Below are 27,005 nucleotides of genomic sequence, written 5' to 3'. Positions count from 1 at the left end.
CTCTGTCTCTTGCGCTCTCTCCGTCTCTCTCTGTCTCGCTCTCTCTCTGTCTCGCTCTCTCTCTGTCTCTCGCACTCTCTCTCTCTCTCTCTGTCTCTCTCTGTCTCTCTCTGTCTCGCTCTCTCTGTCTCTTGCGCTCTCTCCGTCTCTCTCTGTCTCGCTCTCTCTCTGTCTCGCTCTCTCTCTGTCTCTCGTGCTCTCTCTCTGTCTCTCTCTGTCTCTCTCTCTCTGTCTCTCTCTGTCTCGCTCTCTCTCTATCTCTCGCGCTCTCTCTCGCTGTCGGTCTCTCGTTCTCTCTCTCTGTCCCTCTCTCTCTCTGTCTCTCTCGCTCTCTCTCTGTCTCTCTCTGTCTGTCTGTCTCTATCTCTCTCTCTGTACAGATGAAGCTGTGGAACAAGTACAAGGTGACCAGTATCCCCTCGCTGGTGTTTGTGGACGCAACGACGGGGAAGGTGGTGTGTCGCAACGGTTTACTTGTGGTGAAAGATGACCCTAAAGGTGAGAGCCGCCAACACACACACACTGTATTATTTCACTGCCATTACTATATATGTATGTATGTATATATAAATATATCACACACACATGCACATATATCAGAGTATATATATATAGCCAGGTGTGTGCCCATGATTGATTGCTCATAAAGAAAATCCTTCTCTCCTCTGCTCATTAAACCTTAAAGCACTGTGCCCATGACTGATGTACACAAGTAGAAGGGAATCTTCTCTTGTTTTGCCCTATCAATAATTTTGACACCCTGCTCTTAAATGCCACCCGACCCCCTTAGCGCACAGCACAGAAAGCCTCATTTGTCTTCAGGTAGATGAAGAAGCACAGTGGCATGTGTGAAATCCCCTCAGCAAAAGGAATCGGCGTTCCCATGAGCAGAATGACAGATTCCTGCCCAGCCTAATGAACCCCAACTCTGGCAGTAGCCATGCTGAATTATTCGTTCTGCTCATTAGTGCGCTTCCATTCAGGGAAGCAGAGATGAGGAGCTGTTTTTCAACCCGACAGCTCCCTCTTCTTCTAGGTGTGTGTATATACAGTGCTGTGAAAAAGTATTTGCTGGCCCACATGACCGTACATGCCGAAGTGTCCTTGGGCAAGACACTGAACCCCAAGTTGCTCCCAATGGCAAGCTCTGTGCATGGTAGCTCTATTGCCATTGGTGTGTGTGTGTGTGTGTGTGTGTGTGTGTGTGTGACTGGGTGAATGAGAAACAATGTAAAGCACTTTGTAGAACTGCTAAGGTTAAAAAAGCGCTATATAAGTATAGACCATTTACCGTATTTGCTCCATCCTGATTTCTTCTGTTTTTGTGTATATCTCATACTAAATAGTTTTAGATCTTCAAATGACATACAACATAAAACAAAGTCAACCTGATTAAACACACAATACAGTTTTCATTTATTTTTTAAAAATGTATTTTTATTGAAGCAAAAAAAGTTATTCAACACCTATCACCCATGTGAAAAGCTAACTGTCCCCTTAAACTTAAAATCTGGTTGTGCCGCCTTTAACAGCAATAACTGCAACCAAACGCTTCCAATAACTGGAGATCAGTCTTTCACAGTGCTGTGGTGGAATTTTTGGCCCACTCTTCTTTGCTTTGCTTTAGTTCAGCCACAGTGGAGGGTTTTCAAGCATGAACTTCCTGATTAAGGTCCTGCCACAGCATCTCAATTGGTTCAAATCAGGACTTTGATGAGGCCACTCCAAAACTTTCATTTTGCTTTTTTAAGTCATTCAGAGGTGGACTTACGCCTATGCTTTGGATCAGTGTCTTGATGCATAATCTAGCTGCACTTGAGTTTCAGTTTACGGACTGAAGACTGGACATTCTCCTTTAAGATTTTCTGGTAGAGAGCAGAATTCATGTTTCTCTCAATTACTGTAAGTTGTCCAGGTCCAGAAGCAGTAAAGCATCCCCACACCATCACACTTCCTCCACCATGCTCAACTGTAGATATGATGATCTTTTTGTGGAATTCGGTGTTTGGTTTACGCCAGATGTAACGGGACCCCTGTCTTCCAAACAGTTCCACTTTCAACTCATCAGTCCACAGTACATTCTCCCAAAAGGTTTGAGGATCATCAAGGTGTGTTTTGGCAAAATTCAGACGAGTCTTAATGTTCTTCTGGGTTAGCAGTGGTTTTCACCTCGCCTCACTTCCATGGAGGCCATTTTCCCCCAGTGTCTTTCTGATAGTGGAGTCATGAACAGTGACCTTTATTGATGCAGGAGAGGCCTGTAGATCCTTTGATGTTGTGCTATTGTGACTTCCTGGATGAGCCGTTGCTGTGCTCTTGAAGGAATTTTGGAATGTCGGACACTTCTGGGAAGGTTCACTACTGTGCCGAGTTTTTCCATTTGGAGATAATGGCTCTCGCTGTGGTTCTTTGGAGTCCCAGAGCCTTTGAAATAACCCTTCCCAGACTGATGTATTTCGATCACCTTCTTCCTCATCATTTCTGAATTTCTTTCAACTTTGCCATAGTGTGTTACTGGGTAAGACCTTTTAACCAACTTCATGCTGTTGAAAAAGTTCTATTTAAGTGTTGATGTGATTGAACAGGGTTTGCAGTAATCAGGTCTGGTTGTGTCTAGTCCAGCTGAACCCCATTATGAATGCAGTGTCATAGATTTGAGGAATTAGTAACTATGGGGGCAAGTACATTTTCAAAAAATGCCCAGGTGGTATTGGATAACGTGTTTGCGTCAATAAATAACATTATCATTTAAAAACTGTATTTTGTGTTTACTCAGGGTGCCTTTGTTTTATCTTAGATTTTGTTTTAATTTCTGAAACAATTTAGTACGAGAGATACACAAAAACAGAAGAAATCAGGATGGGGGCAAATACTTTTTTTTACACAGCACTGTAAAAGTGTACACAGCAGTGGTGTGTTCAGGGCAGCAAAATGAAGGCTATTCAAAAGCCGAGGTAAAACCTCTTCAGTAGCTGTTTTACCTGATATTGTACCCAACCATCACTCTTTCCGTCAGCCTTGTATCGGAACATGAACACTGTGAGTCACGTGACTCACATCCCTGATTAGCCGACTGTCACATGTAGTTTTTGCTGTGTGTGCTGCACCATTTTCGATACGAAGACCTTTCTGTAACCCCTGTCAGAGCTCAGCAGAGCGTTTAAAGCGACTCACCATGGCATGAAGTAGGTAGCCAGACTAATCTGACTTCATCCCAAATATCATTCTCCTGCACTAAGTACTATTCTGATACGCCATTTATTTTAGTGTGATGGATTATGAAATTGCATCTGGATCTTTTTTTTCCCCCCAATTGGTGGCAGTGGTGGCTTAGCAGTTAAGGCTCTGGGTTACTGATCAGAAGGTCAGGGGTTCAGGCCCCAGCACTGCTAAGCTGCCACTGTTGGGCCCTTGATCAAGTCCTTTAACCCTCTCTGCTCCAGGGGTGCTGTATCATGGCCGACCCTGCACTCTGACCCCAACCTCCTAACATGCTGGGATATGCGAAGAAAAGAATTTCACTGTGCTGTAATGTATATATGACTAATAAAAGCTCATTAACATTAAAAAAGATTTTGGCAAGAACTCAAGTTGCTCGTCAGTTTTGGCTGAATGTCAGAATTCAGTCATATTCAGCGTTTCCAGACAGCCATACAATTATTATGTCAAGCCTGTCTGCCATCATGTTGTTGGAGCTGCCAGCTCTAGTTTGACGCTCTAGTTTCAGCTTCAGATTCTCCACCCACAGACTCATGTATACTGTACACTATCCAGATCCTGCAAGGAACAAGAACCCTGATGATCTGATTCTCTGCGCCCTAGTGTTTAAACAAATCTTTGAACAGCACGTTTATTGGTGCTATACCGTTTCTGCGTTACTAATGCGGCATTTCGTGATCCCATGGAGCCGTGCTGGTTTCGTGGTCATTTTGTTTCCAGGTTACAGGTTTATTTTTTGTTATGGGTAATGTTTTCATTCTTCTCCTACCTGTCATGTAAAGACAATGAACTGAGGGTTATTTGTCAGTCCGAGTGAAAAGAAAAGCGTTTGAAAGTAAGCGTTAGTCATGTTGAGTGACAAAGACGACCAGACTCTTGGCTTACAAGCTTAGGTGGCCCCAGGCAATTGGCCATCCTGGTGTGTGTGTGTGTGTGTGTGTGTGTGCATAAATATGAGTAAGTTTCTGTGGTGAATGTTTGCTGAAACTGTTTTAGATGATGTTTGGTTCAGAGGACAGAACTCGGGGCTGTATAATATAAAGAATAAAACCCAAAGGAGCGTGCGGTTATGGGAAAATAATCAACAACAAGGTGGTGTCATGTTGCCACCCCGAAGACAATTCATTTCCAATAACCTTTAATCATTTTATTCCTCTTATATGGTTCCCTCTGAAACTATTGGAACAGCAAGGCCAATTTATTTATTTATTTATTTATTTATTTATTGCTGTAGACTGAAGACATTTGGGTTTGAGATCATAAAATGAATATAAGAAGAGAGTTTTTAGAATTTCAGCTTTTATTTCCTGGTATTTTTTCTGTAGATGTGTTAAACAGTATAGAAAATATAGCACATTTTGTATCAGACCACCTAATTTGTAGGCGAGCAACCATTTCGGAACATTTGACTGTCGGGTGTTTCTTGTTACCCAGGTGTCTCTTGTTAGGTTGATTGTTTAAACAATAAATAGCTCTGAAATCTACTCTTGGTTTTAGTCTTCAGTTTCACTTGTGAAGACTGCGTTTGTTGTTAAAAAGGATAAACCAACGTGAAGATCAGAGAGCTGTCTATGGGAGAAAAGCAAGCCATTTTGAAGCTGAGAAAACATGAAGACAAACATTGGGCATGGCCAATACAAAATTTGGAATGTCCTGCAAAAGAAAGTAAACCGCTGGTGTACTGAGCAACAGACACCGAATGGGTCGGCCAAGGAAAACAACAACTGATGATGTAAGCATTGTGTGAGCTGTGAGGAAAAACCCCAAAACAACAGTCAACAACAACCTCCACAGGGCAGGGGTGAAGGTATTCCTGTTGTCACTTACATCCTAGCAGCCTCTCTATTTTTTCTCTCTTTTGTTATTAAGTTATTAAGAAGAAAGTGCAGCTCATCATGTTCTAGACAAACAGAACCTGTCCTGAAGACTTTTGTGTCGGAAAGCTTTAGCTCGAAGTGAGATTAACGTGTGGTTTGTGTGTGTTCAGGTGTGTGTTCGTGCAGTAACTGCTATTAATGATTCACAGTCTGTTAATGGGGTGTGACAGTGTATCTGTATTCAGCATGCGGTATGAAGGGTGTGGTGAATGTAGCAGTATGGTGGAGGCAGAGGAGAGAGAGAAAGTGTGAAGCGGTGAGCGAGAGTTCTATAGGAGGCCTTTCACTGAACGGTGGCTCTGCGTCGGCCTGCACCGAGTGGATAGAGAGCACTTCAGCACTCACTCAACAATAGAGCAGGAGCAGGAGCTGCTCGGTGGGATACAGCCTCTGGGCCTAATGAAGCTCTCCGTCAAAAAGGCACTTGTATAAGGGCACTTTCAGTGAGTGTAGCCTGCTCTTATTTACTCTTTAAAAAAAACAACAAAAAAAACCCCTTTCACCTTCCTTCAAGAACCACCTTCTTTGGAAGGGTGGAAATCAATGAGCATACAGTGAAAAGACACACAGAGAGAGAGAGAATGAGTGTGAGTGAGAGAGAGAGAATGAGTGTGAGAGAGAATGAATGAGAGAGGGAGAGAATGAGAGAGAGAATGAGTGTGAGAGAGAGAAAGAGAGAGGAAGAGAATGAGTGAGAGAGGGAGAGAATGAGTGTGAGAATGAGAGAGAGAATGAGTGTGAGAGAGGGAGAGAATGAGTGAGAGAGGGAGAGAATGAGTGTGAGAATGAGAGAGAGAATGAGTGAGAGAGAGAGAATGAGTGTGAGAGAGGGAGAGAATGAGAGAGAGAATGAGTGAGAGAGAGAAAGTGTGTGTGTGAGAGAGAATGAGTGAGTGAGAGAGATAGAGAGAATGAGTGAGAGAGAATGAGTGTGTGTGTGTGAGAGAGAGAGAAAGTGTGTGTGAGAGAGAGGGAGGTGGTCAGCAGATCAAACTGAATCAAGTGTGTGCGGTTTATTCAAATTATTGTACAATATATGCACAACACATATGTATGCACATGCGTGTGTGTGTGTGTGTGTGTGTATGTATGTATGTGTGTGTGCGTGCGTGCGTGCATGTGTATGTGTGTGTATGTGTATGTATGTGTATGTAATACGAGTCTGTCTATCTCCGTATCTCAGGTCTGGAGTTCCCGTGGGGGCCGAAGCCCTTTGCGGAGGTGGTGTCCGGACCCCTGCTCAGTAACAACAGACAGACAGCAGACAGCAGCACCCTGGAGGGCTCCTACGTGGGGATTTACTTCTCTGCTCACTGGGTGAGAGGAGTCACACTTCCAACACTTTTCTCCAAACTATTGGAACTATTCGGGTTCTAATATCGGAAAGTAGAGCGCGCCTAAAACAGTAACATGCCTCAAGAAAGCGAGTTTACTGAACACCTAAACCTCAGTATTATTTCCATTAGCGTTGAACTTCTCCACTAGTAAACAAGTGTGACGTGTGGACGCGGGCCACTCGCAGCTCTTTTTCACCCTCAGTGTGCAGGGGTTGTGCGTTTTCACCCCAAAAGCACAGAGCGCCTCAAGGTTTTGAAGACTTGCCTCTAAGCAATCTCTGATTTCTGCACTCATTTAGTGCAGAGGGTTTAAAAGTTGAGGGTTTAAAAGTTGATCGTGTCATGTTCCTCCTCCGCCATTCCTAGCTATCATCTAGTAAAAAATGCTGAGTCAGCTTATTCTTAATCTTAAGTCACAGTGATACTGACTAGAAAACAGCAGGATTTTCTACTATGGCCTTGGGACTGCAATTACCGCATGCAGTTTTACACTCAGGTCTTCTTTAGTGAACAGTGGACTAGTTCAACAAACAGACTTCATATTAAACCATAATGAACTTTTATTTTACTTTCACACTATCCGTTGTTACCCAGATGAGGACGGGTTCCCTTCTGAGTCTGGTTCCTCTCAAGGTTTCTTCCTCTTAACATCTTAGGGAGTTTTTCCTCGCCACCGGCTCGCTCATTAGGGATAAATTCACACACTTAAAATCTGTATCCTGTGTTTATATGTTTCTGTAAATCTGCTTTGAGACAATGACCATTGTTAAAAGTGCTATACAAATCAAATTGAATTGAATCGAATTGAATTCTTCATCTCACGATACATGATACACCCCATCCCCTTATGGATACAACCAAATTCCTGACGCATTATTCCTGCTCAAATATGCCATTTCACTGGGAAAATGTGTCGCATTGTTTGGAGAAAAACACGAGTTTGAATGTTGTCATACAGTGGGGTCCAAAAGTCCGAGACCATTGGGAAAATGCTTCTAGTTTGCGTTCTTTTCTAGTTTAACGCAACAAATATTTGCATGAATTTGAGTTCCGTAGTATTTGGTACGTCCCATTTTTTGCTTTATTGAAGCCACAAGTTTGTACAAAATCTTATTTTGAGATGAACCAGATTCAAAAAGGGAACCCATCCATCATCTTGATCCTGAATCATCTGGGTCCTGAATCATCTTGGTCCTGAATCTGGTTCCTAAATCATCTTGGTCCTGAATGTGGGTCCTAAATCATCTTGGTCCTGACTTATGATCAGTTTTAGATCGAATCCATCGGAGTGTCGTCTGAACACACGCTTCAATAGAAGAGATTAGACGTGAGGAAAATCTGAGCTCTTGTACAAAGCATTTAACATGGTCAATATCACAGATTTGCTTACATTTTAACTGGGGACCTAGGAATAATGCAGAATCTTGAAGATTTAATCTTCAAGATATTGAACATTTTTACTTTGTTTTCAAAATTCTAAAACCTTCTGTTTATTTCCAATTTTAAATGCCCCCCTACCCCCGCCCGCCCCAAAAAATAATAATAATAATAATCCAGATTTTCATTGTCATCTCAGACTGTATGTGGTCTGAGGAAGAAACCAAATTGCTGTATTGGTGCAATAAAAGCAGTAAAAAAAATAATCTCTTGTCTATATTTATGACAATGTCTTCATTGGAATGTTCTAATGTGTGTTCCTACTTAAAGGTAAAACATGTTTACCAATAATAACTCCTCCATCTAATTATGTAATAGTGGAACCCAGTGGAAATATAGGCCTCATTCTCAAAAAAAGGTTTACTGGTTTCCTGACACACAGCATCTGCACCTTGTCAGGAACAAGTCTTTCCCAACCAATTAAAAACAAAACAAACAAGTGTCATGTCTATGAACCCAACCTCACGTAACCTCAGACAACCTCAGGCTAGAAAATACTGTGTAACTGTGTTGTTCCATTTTAATCAGGTTTATTTGTGTAGCGGGTTTTTAACAATAGACAATAGTCACAGAGCAGCTTTACAGAAATCCAGATGATTTTGTTCCATAATGAGCAAGCCAGCAAGCCAGAGGTGACATTGGCAAGGAATTAAAAACTCCCCGAGATGACATTGGACAGAAGCCTTGAGGGGAACCAGACTCGAAAGGGAATCCATCCTCTTCTGGGTGACTCCAGATTATAAAGTATTACAGTATACAGGTGCAGAAGAGTAAAATCAAACGGTAATAAGGGTGTTGAAAGAATGAGAGAGAGAGAAAGAGAGAGAATGAGTGTGTGACAGAGAGAATGAGTGTGAGAGAGAGAAAATGAGAGAGAGAGAGAATGGGTGTGAGAGAGAGAATGAGAGAGAGAGAGAATGAGTGTGTGTGAGAGAGAGAATGAGTGTGAGAGAGAGAGAGAATGAGTGTGAGAGAGAGAGAGAATGAGTGAGCGGGAGAGAGAATGAGTGTGAGAGAGAGAGAGAATGAGTGAGCAGGAGAGAGAATGAGTGTGAGAGAGAGAGAGAATGAGTGTGAGAGAGAGAATGAGTGTGAGAGAGAGAGAGAATGAGTGTGAGAGAGAGAGAGAATGAGTGTGAGAGAGAGAGAGAATGAGTGAGCGGGAGAGAGAATGAGTGTGAGAGAGAGAGAGAGAATGAGTGAGTGAGAGAATGAGAGAGAGAGAGAATGAGAGAGAGAGAGAACGAGTGTGAGGGAGAGAGAGAACGAGTGAGAGGGAGAGAGCAAAAGAAAGAGTGAGAGAGAGATAGAGATCAGACTCTGACCCAAGTGAAATGTCCGGCTCATCGCATTACTCTTTTCCTGTGGTGTGTTTGGACGTGTGGACGCAGTGCCCGCCCTGCCGCAGTCTCACCCGAGTGCTGGTGGAGTCTTATCGGAAAGTGAAGGAGTCTGGACACAAGTTCGAGATCGTGTTTGTGAGTGCCGACAGGTAAAGAAGCAGACTTTGTACACAATTGGGAGGCACATTCCATATCTCGCACACATGGACAGAACCACACGTGACCGGTTTTTTTAAATTAAAGAACATCATACTTTTGATCTGTTTACAGTCACAGTTAATGTCATGCAACATCCACAAGGCAAATTAGTCCCTTGTCATCAATTAGTAGCTGTAAACACTTGTTTACACACACACCTGCCTCTCTGCATGAATATAAGCCTGTGATTTGCCTTGCAGCTGTTATTAATCAAAGAGAAAAAAATGAATCAACACCTTCTGACCAATCAGAATTGAGAATTCAGCAACGCTGTGGTGTTAGATGTGACAGTTCCCGGTTGTGAACTTTTACAATTTGCATATTCATTGAATTAGATAGATGAATGGATGGATGGATGGAAAGATAGGAAGAAATTGTATTGATCCTGAAGGAAATTGCAGTTTCCCTCTTCAATTCGTTAACCGCTGCAGTAGGTTCTTCTGTGCATTTTCCCTGCTGTGTGTGGAACTGTACAACTAAATATAGAAGAAGAAAAAAAAAGATGTTTGTGTTTGCAGATCAGAAGATTCCTTCACGCAGTATTTCAGCGAGATGCCGTGGCTGGCCGTGCCGTACACGGACGAGGCCAGGAGATCCCGCCTCAACAGACTCTACGGCATACAAGGTGTGTAACTGCATTGGAGAGATGTGTATTGGTGAGGCTGAGATCAGAAAAGCATGTAAATGGAAGGAGAAGGAGGGGAAGAGGGAAGGAGAGAGGCACGGCTGTGGAGTTTGAGGAATGTGGGCAGCTGATCAAGTTTGCTATTGAGTTACTGTTCAATGCTGCTTCTCCCCCACCCAGTATTATGGCGTTTCTGTGAAGGCCAAAGCTGGAAGTGTGTTCAGTAAGATTCCCAGCCTGCCTCTGGGGAAGCATGCTTTACCTCCACATCAAATGGACAGCTGTTATCAGGGTCTGCCTTTCAAAAGCCTGTTTTACTGATGCCTGCAGCTGTAATGCCTGCTGGTGTTGCTGTTTCATGTTGGGGGTCGCTGAAGGTATGTGGGCATTTAATTTGCCGGTGACAGACAAAGTCAAGACAAGACTGAATGCAGTTCAGTTTGTTTTTATTTGTATAGCGCTTTTAACAATGGGCATTGTCACAAAGTAGCTTTACAGAAATATCAATTCCAGATATAAATTTTACATTTATAAATTTATACCTAATGAGCGTGCCAAAGTCGACAGTGTGAGAGGAAAAACTCCCTGAGACGATATGAGGAAGAAACCTTGAGAGGAATGAGACCCAAAAAGGGAATCCATCCGAGTCCTGAATCTGGGTCCTAAATCATCTTGGTCCTGAATCATCTGTTTCCTGAATCTGGGTTTTAAATCATCTGGGTCCTGAATCTGGGTTTTAAATCATCTGGGTCCTGAATCTGGGTTTTAAATCATCTGGGTCATGAATCATCTTGGTCCTGAATTATCTTGGTCCTGAATCATCTGGGTCCTAAATTATCTTGGTCCTGAATCATCTTTGTCCTGAATTATCTGGGTCCTGAATCATCTTGGTCCTGAATCATCTGGGTCCTGAATCATCTGGGTCCTGAATCATCTTGGTCCTGAATCATCTTGGTCCTGAATTATCTGGGTCCTGAATCATCTGGGTCTGAATGAATTCCAAGCAATGCTGAGAGAAAAAAAAAACACCATGGACACTTTTAGAAGCTACAGATGGGTGACAAAGGGGAAAAAAAAAACCAGTGGTGCTCTGGGGGCATCTTTGTGTCTACTGGTCCCCTTAGAGAGATGCAAATCATTCTTTATTCTTTATCCTACGATGAAACATTTCTAACCTGTTGGGAGCGGTCTCTTCCAGGATGTTCCCGCCTCACCCACAGGTCACGAGGATCACTGAAGGGTTGATAACGATATAATGCGGTTAATCATACGCTGTGGTCTTCACAGTCACCAGATCCCAACCCAGTTGAACACCTATGGGAGATTTTGGAGCGGAGTGTTTGGAGAGAAGGTTCTCCAACAATATCATCAGAACACCAACTGACAGAATATCTTTGAGAAGAATGGAGTTCATCGCTCCAATACAGTTCCAGAGACTTGTACAGTCTATGCCAAGGAGCATTAAAGCAACTCTGGCAGCTTGTGGTAGTTCATCCACTTATTAAGATGCTGGTTTTTCCCTTTAATTTATCCTCCGTCTGTCTGTTTGAAAGCATTCATTACGTAATCCTTGAATACCTCAGGTTTTACTTATACTCGTGCCAAAATAAATGCGCCAACAAAGCTTATTGAAGTAAGTTGAGATAGACTGGCACTTCCAAAGGTGTGAAAATCTACCCGTTGATCTAATCTCATCTATTTAATTCGGTAGCATTCAGGTGATGTTCTCCATGATGTATCTTTCCCCATCATTCACTTAATTCGAATGTGTAGCAAATATGCTAGATAACGATTAATAAACCCATCTGTGTTCATTTAAAACCCTAACTTTTTTTTCTGTCCAAGCATAATTGTGATGCTTGGCATCTTTCATCATAGCACTGTTAAAACATCAAAGTAAGTGTTCTACTTCACACCAGTCTGTTTAACACTGCTTAGAATTTTGTTTATCTAAAAAAATGAGTTCTCGCTACTATTTTACTTTATTACTTTGGTGCTTTCGCCTTCGTCTCTTTTCTTCCCCACATGGTTCTTTCTCTCGTTATCTCTCTCATCTCTTTCCCTCTGAGGCGGTCAGTCAGTTCTTGTTGGCTCCCAGCCTGGCTCGGCTGGAATGAGTGGAATTCTTGCTGGTTGCGGGAATCGGCACAACCGCTGACCAAAAGCTGCTCGCTCACTGACTGAGTGTGATAAGAGCCCACAGTGCAGCCACAGAGCCAATCTCAAATAGGGGCTGAGAGATCACCATGGTGGAGACAGGTCTCTCGCTCTGTGTGTGTGTGTGTGTGTGTGTGTGTGATTGTGAGCATGTGATTGTCAGATATGTAGACACATACCTGACAGCTAGAATACAGCTGCACTCTGCACACACACTTGCTCACAAACGCACAGCAAGTTCTTAACAGAAAATGGACCGAAACTGATAACAAAAAAATGTGATAAATTGTGTGTGTGTGTGTGTGTGTGTGTGTGTATGTATGCTGCAGGGATCCCCACACTGATTTTTCTGGACACGGAGGGTCACATGATCACGCGGCAGGGCCGAGTGGAGGTGCTCAATGACCCAGAATGCCATCTTTTCCCTTGGCACCCGCGGCCTGTGCTGGAGCTCAGTGAGTCCAACGCTGTGCAACTCCATGAAGGCCCCTGTCTTGTTCTCTTTGTAGGTGAGTGTGTGCGTGAGTGAGAAAGAGAGAGAGAGAGAGAGAGAGAGAGAGAGAGAGAGAGAATATACTTTAGTCTTTACCAGAAAAATGCAGACAAAAGTTTCCGTGTGTACTACTTCCCTGCATACCCTCTGTAGTAATTCCATATACCACGTGTAGTAATTCCCTGTGCCATGTGTATTAATTCCCTATATACCGTGCCCTCCACTAATATTGGCACCCTTGGTAAATATGTGAAAAGAAGGCTGTGAAAAAATTGTCTTTTGATGTTTTGTTAAAAAAATTCACAAAAAATACTCTGCTCTCATGGATATCAAACAATTACAAACAAAACACAGGTTTATCCCCAAATAAACCCCATCGTTGTTGAATATATGTGTGCAACAATTATTGGCACCCTTTTAGTTAATACTTTGTGCTACCTCATTTTTCCAAGATAACAGCTCTGAGTCTTCTCCTATAATGCCTGATGAGGTTGGAGAATACATGGTAAGGGATCTGAGACTGTTCCTCCATACAGAATCTCTCCAGATCCTCCAAATTTTGAGGTCCACGCTGGTGGACTCTCCTCTTCAGTTCACCCCACAGATTTTCTCTTGGGTTCAAGTCAGGTGACTGGGATGGCCATGACAGGACCTTGATTTTGTGGTCAGTAAACCATTTTTGTGTTGATTTTGATGTATGTTTTGGATGCCCTGATCAACAAATCAACAGTTTGGAACATTCTGAGGGAAAAAAGACCACACTAGTCAGCTCTGCAACACAAAAAGGCCTGGACGTCCACAGAAGACAACAGTGGTGGATGATCGTAGGATCCTTTCCATGGTAAATAAAAACCCTTTCACAACATCCAGCCAAGTGAAGAACACACTTCAGGAGGTAGGCGTATCATTATCCAAGTCTACCATAAAGAGAAGACTTCACAAGGGCAAATACAGAGGGTCCACCACAAGGTGCAAACCATTCATACGCCTCAAGAATAGAAAAGCCAGATTAGACTTTGCCAAAAAACATCTAAATAAGCCAGACCTGTTGTGGAAAAGCATTCTTTTTACAGAAGAAACTAAGATCAACTTGTACCAGAATGATGGGAAGAAAAAAATATGGAGAAGGCTTGGAAAGGCTCATGATCCGAAGCATACCACATCATCTGTAAAACACGGTGGAGGTAGTGTGATGGCATGGGCATGCATGGCTTCCAGTGGCACTGGGTCACTAGTGTTTTTTGATGATGTGACAGAAGATAGAAGCAGCCGGTTGAATTCTGAAGTGTATAGGAATATATTGTCTGCTCAGATTCAGCCAAATTCAGTGAAGCTACTTGGACTTTGCTTCACTTTACAGATGAACAATGACCCAAAACATACTGTGAAAGCAACCCAGGAGTTTTTTTTAAAGCAAAGAAGTGGAATATTCTGCAATGGCCAAGTCAGTCACCTGATCTCAACCCCATCGAGCATGCATTTCACATGCTGAAGACAAAACTTAAGGCAGAAAGACCCACAAACATACAACTACTGAAGACCTGTATATGAGTAAAGGAGCAGTAAAGGCCTGGCAAAGCATCACAAAGGAGGAAACCCAGTGTTTGGTGATGCCCATGGGTTCCAGACTTCAAGCAGTCAATGCCTGCAAAGGATTCTCTAAAAAGTATTGAAAATGAACAGTCCATTTATGATGATGTTAATCTGTCCAATTACATTTGAGCCCCCGAAATATGGGGACTGTGTATAAAAATGGTTGCCGTTCCTAAACGTTTCATATGATATTTTTGTTCAACCCCTTGAATTAAACTGAAAGTCTGCAGTTCAATTGCAACTAGGTTGTTTCATTTCAAATCCATTGTGGTGGCGTACAGAGCCAAAATGACGAAAATATGTTTAAGGAATAAGGAAGTTATAATATGTGCATACACTTCTGAGGCAGAGAGATGCAGGTGTAAGGTGAGCCCTCAGGCCTTTATAATATCAGTTCAGATGGAGGTTTTCTGAGGCCACTCTGCTCCTCTCCGTTTCCCCTCCAATTTTTCAGCTTCTGTCCCTTCATCCAGCCGTTCCTCCCTCATTCCATTCTTTCCTGCTCCTCGCTCATTACTCTTACACTGGAAATCATGGTTCATTAAATTTTTTTGCTCTTCCACCCCCCCTCTCATAAACTCTGCGTTCACTGTGTTTCAGACGCAGAGGAGGAGGGTGAGCTGGAGCCAGCCAAGGAGCTCATCCAGCCAATTGCTGAGAAGATCATGGCCAAGTACAAAGCCAAGGATGAGGAAACCCCGCTGCTCTTTTTTGTGGCTGGAGAGGTGTGTGTGTGTCTGTGCGTGTCTGTGTGTGCGTGTCTGTGTGTGGGTCTGTCTGTGTGTGTGTGTGTCTGTCTCTGTCTGTCTGTCTTTATATGGTTTCACTATGAAAGATCTGAAACTCACTTTTTAGGTCTGTGATAAGAAAACCACATTAATCATAGTTAGAGTCGGGACACTTGATATAGTATCAATGTGATAAATTTAAGCACAGCACATTTTTCTGTAAACATATGTGTGTGTGAGTATCCGACGGTACTGGTAGCTGAGTGTACGGTCAGCTGAGGGTATGGTCAGCTGAGAGAATAGTATGGTATGGGCACCTGAGAGTATGGTATGGGCACCTGAGAGTATGGTATGGTCAGCTGAGAGTATGGTATGGTCAGCTGAGAGTATGGTATGGTCAGCTGAGAGTATGGTATGGTAGAGTATGGTATGGTAGAGTATGGTATGGTCAGCTGAGAGTATGGTATGGTAGAGTATGGTATGGTCAGCTGAGAGTATGGTATGGTCAGCTGAGAGTATGGTATGGTAGAGTATGGTATGGTCAGCTGAGAGTATGGTATGGTCAGCTGAGAGTATGGTATGGTAGAGTATGGTATGGTCAGCTGAGAGTATGGTATGGTCAGCTGAGAGTATGGTATGGTAGAGTATGGTATGGTCAGCTGAGAGTATGGTATGGTCAGCTGAGAGTATGGTATGGTAGAGTATGGTATGGTCAGCTGAGAGTATGGTATGGTCAGCTGAGAGTATGGTATGGTAGAGTATGGTATGGTCAGCTGAGAGTATGGTATGGTCAGCTGAGAGTATGGTATGGTAGAGTATGGTATGGTCAGCTGAGAGTATGGTCAACTGAGAGTATGGTATGGTAGAGTATGGTATGGTCAGCTGAGAGTATGGTATGGTCAGCTGAGAGTATGGTATGGTAGAGTACGGTATGGTCAGCTGAGAGTATGGTATGGTAGAGTACGGTATGGTCAGCTGAGAGTATGGTATGGTAGAGTATGGTGTGGTCAGCTGAGAGTATGGTATGGTCAGCTGAGAGTATGGTATGGTAGAGTATGGTATGGTCAGCTGAGAGTATGGTATGGTCAGCTGAGAGTATGGTATGGTCAGCTGAGAGTATTGTATGGTAGAGTATGGTATGGTCAGCTGAGAGTATGGTCAGCTGAGAGTATTGTATGGTCAGCTGAGAGTATGGTATGGTAGAGTATGGTATGGTCAGCGGAGAGTATGGTCAGCTGAGAGTATGGTATGGTCAGCTGAGAGTATGGTATGGTAGAGTATGGTATGGTCAGCTGAGAGTATGGTATGGTCAGCTGAGAGTATGGTATGGTAGAGTATGGTATGGTCAGCTGAGAGTATGGTATGGTAGAGTATGGTATGGTCAGCTGAGAGTATGGTATGGTCAGCTGAGAGTATTGTATGGTAGAGTATGGTATGGTCAGCTGAGAGTATGGTCAGCTGAGAGTATTGTATGGTCAGCTGAGAGTATGGTATGGTAGAGTACGGTATGGTCAGCGGAGAGTATGGTATGGTAGAGTATGGTATGGTCAGCTGAGAGTATGGTATGGTCAGCTGAGAGTATGGTATGGTAGAGTATGGTATGGTCAGCTGAGAGTATGGTATGGTCAGCTGAGAGTATGGTATGGTAGAGTATGGTATGGTCAGCTGAGAGTATGGTATGGTCAGCTGAGAGTATGGTATGGTAGAGTATGGTATGGTCAGCTGAGAGTATGGTCAGCTGAGAGTATGGTATGGTCAGCGGAGAGTATGGTATGGTAGAGTATGGTATGGTCAGCTGAGAGTATGGTATGGTCAGCGGAGAGTATGGTATGGTAGAGTATGGTATGGTCAGCTGAGAGTATGGTATGGTCAGCTGAGAGTATGGTATGGTCAGCTGAGAGTATGGTATGGTAGAGTATGGTATGGTCAGCTGAGAGTATGGTATGGTAGAGTATGGTATGGTCAGCTGAGAGTATGGTATGGTCAGCTGAGAGTATGGTATGGTCAGCTGAGAGTATGGTATGGTAGAGTATGGTATGGTCAGCTGAGAGTATGGTATGGTAGAGTATGGTATGGTAGAGTATGGTATGGTCAGCTGAGAGTATGGTATGGTCAGCTGAGAGTATTGTATGGTCAGCTGAGAGTATGGTATGGTAGAGTATGGTATGGTCAACGGAGAGTATGGTATGGTAGAGTATGGTATGGTCAGCGGAGAGTATGGTATGGTAGAGTATGGTATGGTCAACGGAGAGTATGGTATGGTAGAGTATGGTATGGTCAGCGGAGAGTATGGTATGGTAGAGTATGGTATGGTCAGCTGAGAGTATGGTATGGTAGAGTATGGTATGGTCAGCTGAGAGTATGGTATGGTCAGCTGAGAGTATGGTATGGTCAGCTGAGAGTATGGTATGGTAGAGTATGGTATGGTCAGCTGAGAGTATGGTATGGTCAGCTGAGAGTATGGTATGGTCAGCTGAGAGTATGGTATGGTAGAGTATGGTATGGTCAGCTGAGAGTATGGTATGGTCAGCTGAGAGTATGGTATGGTCAGCTGAGAGTATGGTATGGTCAGCGGAGAGTATGGTATGGTCAGCGGAGAGTATGGTATGGTCAGCTGAGAGTATGGTATGGTCAGCTGAGAGTATTGTATGGTAGAGTACGGTATGGTCAGCGGAGAGTATGGTATGGTAGAGTATGGTATGGTCAGCTGAGAGTATGGTATGGTCAGCTGAGAGTATGGTATGGTAGAGTATGGTATGGTCAGCTGAGAGTATGGTATGGTCAGCTGAGAGTATGGTATGGTAGAGTATGGTATGGTCAGCTGAGAGTATGGTATGGTCAGCTGAGAGTATGGTATGGTAGAGTATGGTATGGTCAGCTGAGAGTATGGTCAGCTGAGAGTATTGTATGGTCAGCTGAGAGTATGGTATGGTAGAGTACGGTATGGTCAGCGGAGAGTATGGTATGGTAGAGTATGGTATGGTCAGCTGAGAGTATGGTATGGTCAGCTGAGAGTATGGTATGGTAGAGTATGGTATGGTCAGCTGAGAGTATGGTATGGTCAGCTGAGAGTATGGTATGGTAGAGTATGGTATGGTCAGCTGAGAGTATGGTATGGTCAGCTGAGAGTATGGTATGGTAGAGTATGGTATGGTCAGCTGAGAGTATGGTCAGCTGAGAGTATGGTATGGTCAGCGGAGAGTATGGTATGGTAGAGTATGGTATGGTCAGCTGAGAGTATGGTATGGTCAGCGGAGAGTATGGTATGGTAGAGTATGGTATGGTCAGCTGAGAGTATGGTATGGTCAGCTGAGAGTATGGTATGGTCAGCTGAGAGTATGGTATGGTCAGCTGAGAGTATGGTATGGTAGAGTATGGTATGGTCAGCTGAGAGTATGGTATGGTAGAGTATGGTATGGTCAGCTGAGAGTATGGTATGGTCAGCTGAGAGTATGGTATGGTCAGCTGAGAGTATGGTATGGTAGAGTATGGTATGGGTCAGCTGAGAGTATGGTATGGTAGAGTATGGTATGGTAGAGTATGGTATGGTCAGCTGAGAGTATGGTATGGTCAGCTGAGAGTATGGTATGGTCAGCTGAGAGTATGGTATGGTAGAGTATGGTATGGTCAACGGAGAGTATGGTATGGTAGAGTATGGTATGGTCAGCGGAGAGTATGGTATGGTAGAGTATGGTATGGTCAACGGAGAGTATGGTATGGTAGAGTATGGTATGGTCAGCTGAGAGTATGGTATGGTCAGCTGAGAGTATGGTATGGTCAGCTGAGAGTATGGTATGGTAGAGTATGGTATGGTCAACGGAGAGTATGGTATGGTAGAGTATGGTATGGTCAGCGGAGAGTATGGTATGGTAGAGTATGGTATGGTCAACGGAGAGTATGGTATGGTAGAGTATGGTATGGTCAGCGGAGAGTATGGTATGGTAGAGTATGGTATGGTCAGCTGAGAGTATGGTATGGTAGAGTATGGTATGGTCAGCTGAGAGTATGGTATGGTCAGCTGAGAGTATGGTATGGTCAGCTGAGAGTATGGTATGGTAGAGTATGGTATGGTCAGCTGAGAGTATGGTATGGTCAGCTGAGAGTATGGTATGGTCAGCTGAGAGTATGGTATGGTAGAGTATGGTATGGTCAGCTGAGAGTATGGTATGGTCAGCTGAGAGTATGGTATGGTCAGCTGAGAGTATGGTATGGTCAGCGGAGAGTATGGTATGGTCAGCGGAGAGTATGGTATGGTAGAGTATGGTATGGTCAGCTGAGAGTATGGTATGGTCAGCTGAGAGTATTGTATGGTAGAGTATGGTATGGTCAGCTGAGAGTATGGTATGGTCAGCTGAGAGTATTGTATGGTAGAGTATGGTATGGTCAGCTGAGAGTATGGTATGGTCAGCTGAGAGTATGGTATGGTAGAGTATGGTATGGTCAACGGAGAGTATGGTATGGTAGAGTATGGTATGGTCAGCGGAGAGTATGGTATGGTCAGCTGAGAATATGGTATGGTCAGCTGAGAGTATGGTATGGTCAGCGGAGAGTATGGTATGGTAGAGTATGGTATGGTCAGCTGAGAGTATGGTATGGTCAGCTGAGAGTATTGTATGGTAGAGTATGGTATGGTCAGCTGAGAGTAAGGTATGGTCAGCTGAGAGTATGGTCAGCTGAGAGTATTGTATGGTCAGCTGAGAGTATGGTATGGTAGAGTATGGTATGGTCAACGGAGAGTATGGTATGGTAGAGTATGGTATGGTCAGCGGAGAGTATGGTATGGTCAGCTGAGAGTATGGTATGGTCAGCTGAGAGTATGGTATGGTCAGCGGAGAGTATGGTATGGTAGAGTATGGTATGGTCAGCTGAGAGTATGGTATGGTAGAGTATGGTATGGTCAGCTGAGAGTATGGTATGGTCAGCTGAGAGTATGGTATGGTAGAGTATGGTATGGTCAGCTGAGAGTATGGTATGGTCAGCTGAGAGTATGGTATGGTCAGCTGAGAGTATGGTATGGTAGAGTATGGTATGGTCAGCTGAGAGTATGGTATGGTCAGCTGAGAGTATGGTATGGTCAGCTGAGAGTATGGTATGGTCAGCGGAGAGTATGGTATGGTAGAGTATGGTATGGTCAGCTGAGAGTATGGTATGGTAGAGTATGGTATGGTCAGCTGAGAGTATGGTATGGTAGAGTATGGTATGGTCAGCTGAGAGTATGGTATGGGTACCTGAGAGTATGGTATGGTCATAAAGTCAGATTTTTACAGAAATATTTTCTGTCTGTTAATAGCCATTAGACAGTTTGTGTTTTGGTGTATATATCTAGAAGTTTGTATAAGTGTATGCAGTTTAGTAAACAGTGCTTGCAGAGAACATCAGCTTTTAGCTGTAGGATGTGAACCAGTATAAACTGTACATTTATTACTAATGTACAAAAAGACTATATATACACCGATCGGCCATAACATTAAAACCACTGACAGGTGAAGTGAATAACACTGATTATCTCATTACAGTGGCACCTGTCGAGGGGTGGGGTATATTTATTAGGCAGCAACTGAACAGCCAGTTCTCCAAGTTGATGTGTTGGAAGCAGGAAAAATGGGTAAGCGTAAGGATCTGAGCGACTTTAACAAGGGCCAGATTGTGACGGCTAGACGACTGGGTCAGAGCATCGCCAAAACAGCAGGTCTTGTGGGGTGTTTCCGATATGCAGTGGTTAGTACCTACCAAAAGTGCTCCAAGGAGGGACAACCTGTGAACCTGCGACAGGGTCATGGGCGCCCAAGGCGTGCAGAGCGAAGGCTCGCCCGTCTGGTCCGATCCTACAGAAGAGCTACTGTAGCACAAATTGCTGAAAAAGTTAACGTTGGCTCAGATCGAAAGGCGTCAGAACACACAGTGCATCACAGTTTGCTGTGTATGTGGCAGCATAGCTAACAAGAAAAAAAAATCCAAACCTGACCCTGGAAACTCCATACGATAAATGTTGAATCAACACTTGCACAGTAACGACAATGTTAAAAGACCGGTTAACTGTCAGATGTAAATAATGTGAGCGTCCCTTTGACGAGCCCCTTTGAGTTAGTTGTTGCCATAGGACAGATAATGCATCAAAACCAGTGCGTTAATATAAAATTATCATTTGGATCAGAGCTTCTGTTATAAAATGAAATCGAAGAACAGCATGTACGAGTCTCTGGAACCGAACTACAGGAAGGAACGCCAAAAGACATTCCCTCAGCTTTGATGATCGTGGCAGAGAGCGCTGTCTAATGTGTGTTCTGGGGACTCGTGATGGTCCACCAGATTTATGTTGGGTTTTTCCTTTAATCAGTGCATGTATGTGTATATACTGTATAGATACTGAAGCCAGCCTTGATCTGCACTGTTGCTCATGCATGGTTTATCAGATTGTTTTGGAAAGCTACAGTAAGCAGAAGAAACTTCACATTGTGTGGCTGTTATGATCTTTATCTCGTTATGAGACAGCAGGCAGCACACACACATCACTGCGACAATCAGTGTGGCAGTGTGGGTGTTTTATGCATGCTATATCTTTCTGAAAAGCAGTTTATACATGCATAGTAGCCTTGCAGAAAGAAGACGCATGGCTCAGCGGAGAAAGGCAAGCAGTCCGAAAGATGTAATCTCCTCCTATCTGGGAGGCGGGAAGCCCAAGACCAAGATTTCATGTTTCTTCTGCCGAGCCCTAGCTTTAGAGCGTCTCCGCTGACTTTATCAGAGTTTGTAGAAGATTTTCGGACCCCCCACCCCCCTTATGATTTTGTTGCAATCCAGTGGCGTGAGTTCTGGTGTTTTAATCTCAGCCTCCAAGCGGACAATAGTCTCCATCTGGACTGGAAAAGGAAGCGATTATGAGTAAGGTCATAGCTTCCCTCCTGCCTGATGCTGTTTCTTCTCTTGCTGCCAGATTACAGGAAGTGTGTAATCACCACTGCACGGCTTTATCGTGTTCCACTCGTCTTTCTGTTGGTATCGTAACAAACATGTCAAGAGATTTATAAGCATTCGAAAATGAATTTGTAAGTGAGAAGTGAAGCCGGTTGCTCTTTTGTCTTGCTGTCTAAACAAAAGTGTGCCTGATCCATCTGTAAGCAGTTTTGCACCCCCATCAACAAAAAAAAAATTCATGTCACCGATTGTGCTCACATTTTTTGTCCTTTTTAGGTAGCAGAACAGTAAAGTAGTTCTATGAGAGGCCCGAGATCTGATTGTGTGGTTTAATGCATTTACTGCTACGTGGACTAGCTCATGGTTTCACTGGAATGAAGTCAGAGCTGGAATGGACAAACTGAGATTTTTTTTTTTTTTTTTAAATAATCAGGCTTTTATTTTACTGCCACCTAGTGGCTGTTGGAATGATAACGTTTTTGACATGAAATTTCCACATATCCAATGTCCTCCCTTCTATTCCTGAAGGAGTGATATCCTCTCTTTTTGTGTACATCTCATACTAAACTGTTCCAGAAATGAAAACAAAATCTAAGATAAAACAAAGGCAACCTGAGTAAACATGAAGACATGGTTTGCCAAGATTGTAGTGGAAGAACTTGTGGAAGTTTTCTGCACAGAGCCCTGATCTCAACCCCACTGAACACCTTTGGTATGAACTGGAACGTTGACGTGCTCCACCCCAGGCTTCCTCACCCGACATCAGGGCCTGACCTCACTAATGCTCTTCTGGCTGAATGAACACAAAGCCCCACAACCACGCTCCAAAATCTAGTTGTAAGCTTTCCCAGAAGAGCGGAGGAGGATATTATAACAGTAAACGGGGACTAAATCTGGATAGGGATGTTCAAAAAACACACATGGGTGTCATGGATAGGTGTCCACATACTTTTGGCCATATAGCGTATGTAATGCAGAGTTTTGACAAGCTGCCACTTCGATTTAGAATTACCGGACTGTATGTTCGGTTTCATTAAACAAAGGAAAGTTGAAATTGATCTGGAGGAAAAGGCAGCAAAAGGCATCAAATATATTCAATGACTTAGTTTAAGAAGCGCGCGCACACACACACACACACTGCTTGCAGCCAGCGTGTTGCATCTCTGCTTGTTTTTTTTTTCCCTGCTCAGTAGGCCGTTAGATCCCTCTCAGAGGGGAGCCATGTTTTTTTACCTCCTCCTGTTTTCTCCTGCTGGTTGCAGAGAGAAGAAAGCAAACCGTCTCCTAACTGCCACGCAGGATCTAATGAGAGATAACACTGAGCCCTGTGTGACTCCTCACTGCGGAACCATTCATGCTTTAAAGTTCTGGCCACAAAGTCTCCTTTGATTTTTGCTTATCAAAGTCCTAAATGTTGCTTCAAAGAAAGAGGCATCGTTCAGTTTGACTGATAATCAGAAGACTTTACAGGTGGATTTAGCACAAAATCAATTTCCATGCATTAAAAGTGGATAGAAACGAAAATAAAAAACCCCGAACAAACTGGCAAGAAATACTCTTCGAGACCCGTCCTTCCTTCTCGGGTCGATACTGATAGTGGGTTAAGAGGGTATAGGTATAGATTATGAAGGGGTACATGTCTAAATATAAATAAAAACTGCCGTTGAAAGCTTTGTATTAGAGATGGAGAGATTTATATAAAGCTGGGGACATATTTGTCACCAAACACTAAAGTGTTCATGTGGAAGTTCATGTGGAATTAGCTACATTAGCGTTACTAACAGAGACAACTCGAGTTATATTCATGTGCAGTATGTCCCCATGATGTATGATTAAGCTGTATGAGCAGAAACCTGCAGAGAGAGGAGGATTTCGGCATTGATTTGATGAACTCAAGGTGATCAGGTACAAGCAGTCCATATTTAGTTTCCTAAATCATATAATGTAGTGTTCTCGTTTAATGTGGTACTCATCGGAAATGTCAAAATTTATGTCGATATTGTGATGGGGGGGGTCTCGGTGGCTTAGTGGTTTGAATAAATTAATGTTATCTATAGCAAACGTAGCACGTTAGCCGTGCACTTCTGGGGTTGGGGGTTCGATTCCCACCTCATCCCTGCATGCATGGAGTTTGTATGTTCGTCCCGTGCTTCGGGGGTTTCCTCCTGGTACTCTGGTTTCCTCCCCCAGTCCAAAACCATGAGTTGTAGGCCGATTGACATCTCTAAATTGTCTGTAGTGTGTGTGTGTGTGCGTGATTGTGCCTTGCGATGGGTTGGCACCCCGTCCAAGGTGTCCCCCGCCTCGTGCCCTGAGTCCCCTGGGATAGGCTCCAGGTTCCTCTGCGTTCCCTGTGTAGGAAAATGATACAGAACATGGACGGATGTTGTGATGTATTGTAGATCATCGTAACGGACTGACTGACTGTTTCTAATGTGCCCGCAGGACGACATGAGCGACTCTCTGCGTGATTACACCAACCTGCCTGAGGCGGCGCCGCTGCTCACCATCCTGGATATGTCAGCCCGTGCCAAGTACGTCAAAGACGTGGAGGAGATCACGCCGGCCGTGGTGGAGCAGTTCGTCAGTGACTTTCTAGCCGAGAAGCTCAAACCGGAACCCATATAAAGTTGGACAGTATTACATCTCCCATCAGCCCCATGACTACCACTTCCCTCCACTCCTCCTGTGAGACTCTGAGATGCTTCACTTTGTACTGACTTTTTTTTTTTTTTTTTTAAAAACAAACATTACCCCACATCCCCGGAGTCTCCTGTGGTGCCTTGCATATTTACAGCCTGGACGGTCAAATTTCATAAATCTTTGTGGCAGTATGTCCGATCTCAGAATGTAGATGAAACCCTAGAGCTGCAGTACACTCGGATTTAAAACACACTCGTTTTATTTTATTCAACATTAAAAAGACATGGCTTTTATTTCCACGTAGTAAGAAAATCCTGGTGCGTTTCTAAGGAACGCAGGACACGCGTTTCAGGACCAGGCTGCACTTCTGTCCTTATGGGTGCTGATTATACACTTTCATGGACAACCTGATATTTCTGTAAAGTTCACAAAGTCTGTTCTTTTCTTAAAGCGGTTTTATGCAGTCCGTGATCCAGAAAAATCATTTTTCCACAATTGTTTCCGCACATATTTTCCCATTTCGGTCAGTGGATTTTCTGTGAAGGTCCAGTTTAATATGAAACAGTCCAATTTTGAAGGCACAGAATAGCTTTTAGCAAGTTTCCACACTAAATATAGGAATTTATTAGTGTCCAGCTTCTGTCTCTCCTTCATTATGTTTTCTGCTGAGCCCTGGCCATTAAAACTGACTGTCTCTGTCCTGTGTCTCGTCTCGTATTAAATGCAATCCTCAATTTCAGGAACAAAATTTATGGCACTCTTCTTTATATATTTTTCCCCCACCACAGTGATGATACGCTACACTTATAATGGTCATGAAAGACCATACTTTCCGAGAGAGAGAGACCCAGGAATAATAAGTTTCTCTCTGACTTTTGGCATCAAGGAGTTAATGTTCAAAATGTTATCAATTTACAGCATTTGGTAGACGCTCTTATCCAGAGCGACTTACATTTATCTCATTTATACAACTGAGCATTTGAGGGTTAAGGGCCTTGCTCAAGGGCCCAACAGCGGCAGCTTGTAGGTGCTGGAGGTTTGAACCTTCCGATACATTATACATTCATTCATTATAATATTGTTTAAAGGTGTATAAAACATAGGGGTGGCACAGAACTCTGAAAACTCAAAAGGTTCTCCCAATAACTTTTCCCCATTTGGTGGATTGGCGGTTAAGGTTCTGGGTTACTGATCAGAAGGTCGGGGGTTCAAGCCCCAGCACTGCCAAGCTGCCACTGTTGGGCCCTTGAGCAAGGCCCTTAACCCTCTCTGCTCCAGGGGGCGCTGTATCATGGCTGACCCTGCGCTCTGACCCCAACTTCCTGACATGCTGGGATATGCGAAGAAAAGAATTTCACTGTGCTGTAATGTATATGTGATCAATAAAAACTCATAGTCTTATATAATATATGTATGGGTTTCCTCACACCTCCCAAAAAGATGCCTGTCGGTGGATCGGCTATGCAAATTGCCCCAAGTTGTGAAGGAGTGTGTATGCGTCCATGTCTCATGCCCAGGGTTTCCAGGATAGGCTCCTGATCCACTGTGGATAAACCAGGATAAAGTGCTTACTGAACATGAGCGAGAGTTTACCTGTGCTTATTTGGCAGACACTGAAAGCGTCTTCTCATTGAGACAGAATGCAAATGAGCGGTTGAGCGATCTTGCTCAAGGACCCAACACCTGGGTGCTGCCGGGATTTTACCTTCTGATCAGCAGCCCAAAGCCTTAATGACTTGAAAAGTTCGATCTGCTTTGCTCTTACTGAGGATCGAATGCTATTGTCTCTCTGTGAAGTTTTGCATGTTCTCCCGGTGTCCAGTAGTGGATTGGCGGTTTTCACACTGGGCATGTTCGCTATGGTCTGAACCAGAGTGCGATTGTTCCTGGAGGCCCGCAGTGTCCGCTTGATTCTGTCGAACCCCGGTGCATTTGCGTTCACCTTACGTCATCACAAACGCACGTGGAAAACGCAACGCCAATCACCATATTGTTTTTTAACAATTATTATTTTGGAGCTATTATGCGCAGTAGTGGAGCTCGTGTCCCACGACGTTCCCCTGCCACTCATGGGACACGTGTGTTGTGGAAACTAATGATGATGTCATCGGCTAGAAACACACGCTCGGGTTACTTTACTTGCTGAACAAGCGCAGACCCGAGTACGAGCTGCGTTCACGTTCACGGGAATCACGGCTCAGCTCTCAGAACACCTCCTACACGTAGTCTCGGGTTCGGTACCGCAGTGCTCTTCCCGGTCCGTGCGATAGCTTTCACGTTACGGATTTTTCATGCAAACCGGGCTCGGTTTCAGACTAAACTGCCAGTGTGAAAGCTCCCTAGGTCTGAATGAGTATGCGAATGTGTGTGCGCATGCTGTCCAGGGTGTATCCACAATTCACTCCCAGAGTTCAGGCTCAGGACTCGCAAGGGCTTACTG

At 43.8% G+C, this 27,005-nt stretch overlaps 1 protein-coding gene across 1 annotated transcript in view; it reads left to right on the top strand.

Moving 5' to 3' along the window:
• Nucleotides 1–25,454, top strand: part of nxn (nucleoredoxin) — an 82,731-nt gene extending 57,277 nt beyond the window's left edge. The window contains exons 2-8 of the mRNA XM_053647273.1: nucleotides 381–498; nucleotides 6,280–6,413; nucleotides 9,262–9,362; nucleotides 9,930–10,036; nucleotides 12,523–12,702; nucleotides 14,880–15,004; nucleotides 24,368–25,454. Of these exons, the coding sequence (XP_053503248.1) occupies nucleotides 381–498; nucleotides 6,280–6,413; nucleotides 9,262–9,362; nucleotides 9,930–10,036; nucleotides 12,523–12,702; nucleotides 14,880–15,004; nucleotides 24,368–24,550 (948 nt within the window). The 3' untranslated portion in view covers nucleotides 24,551–25,454. The remainder of the gene's footprint in view (nucleotides 1–380; nucleotides 499–6,279; nucleotides 6,414–9,261; nucleotides 9,363–9,929; nucleotides 10,037–12,522; nucleotides 12,703–14,879; nucleotides 15,005–24,367) is intronic.
• Nucleotides 25,455–27,005: the final 1,551 nt, after the last annotated feature.

This window comes from Ictalurus furcatus, chromosome 17, assembly GCF_023375685.1.
Source record: "Ictalurus furcatus strain D&B chromosome 17, Billie_1.0, whole genome shotgun sequence".
Classification (NCBI taxonomy): domain Eukaryota; kingdom Metazoa; phylum Chordata; class Actinopteri; order Siluriformes; family Ictaluridae; genus Ictalurus; species Ictalurus furcatus.
Note: the sequence above shows the minus strand (reverse complement) of the source record. Positions and strands in the feature narration are given on the sequence as shown.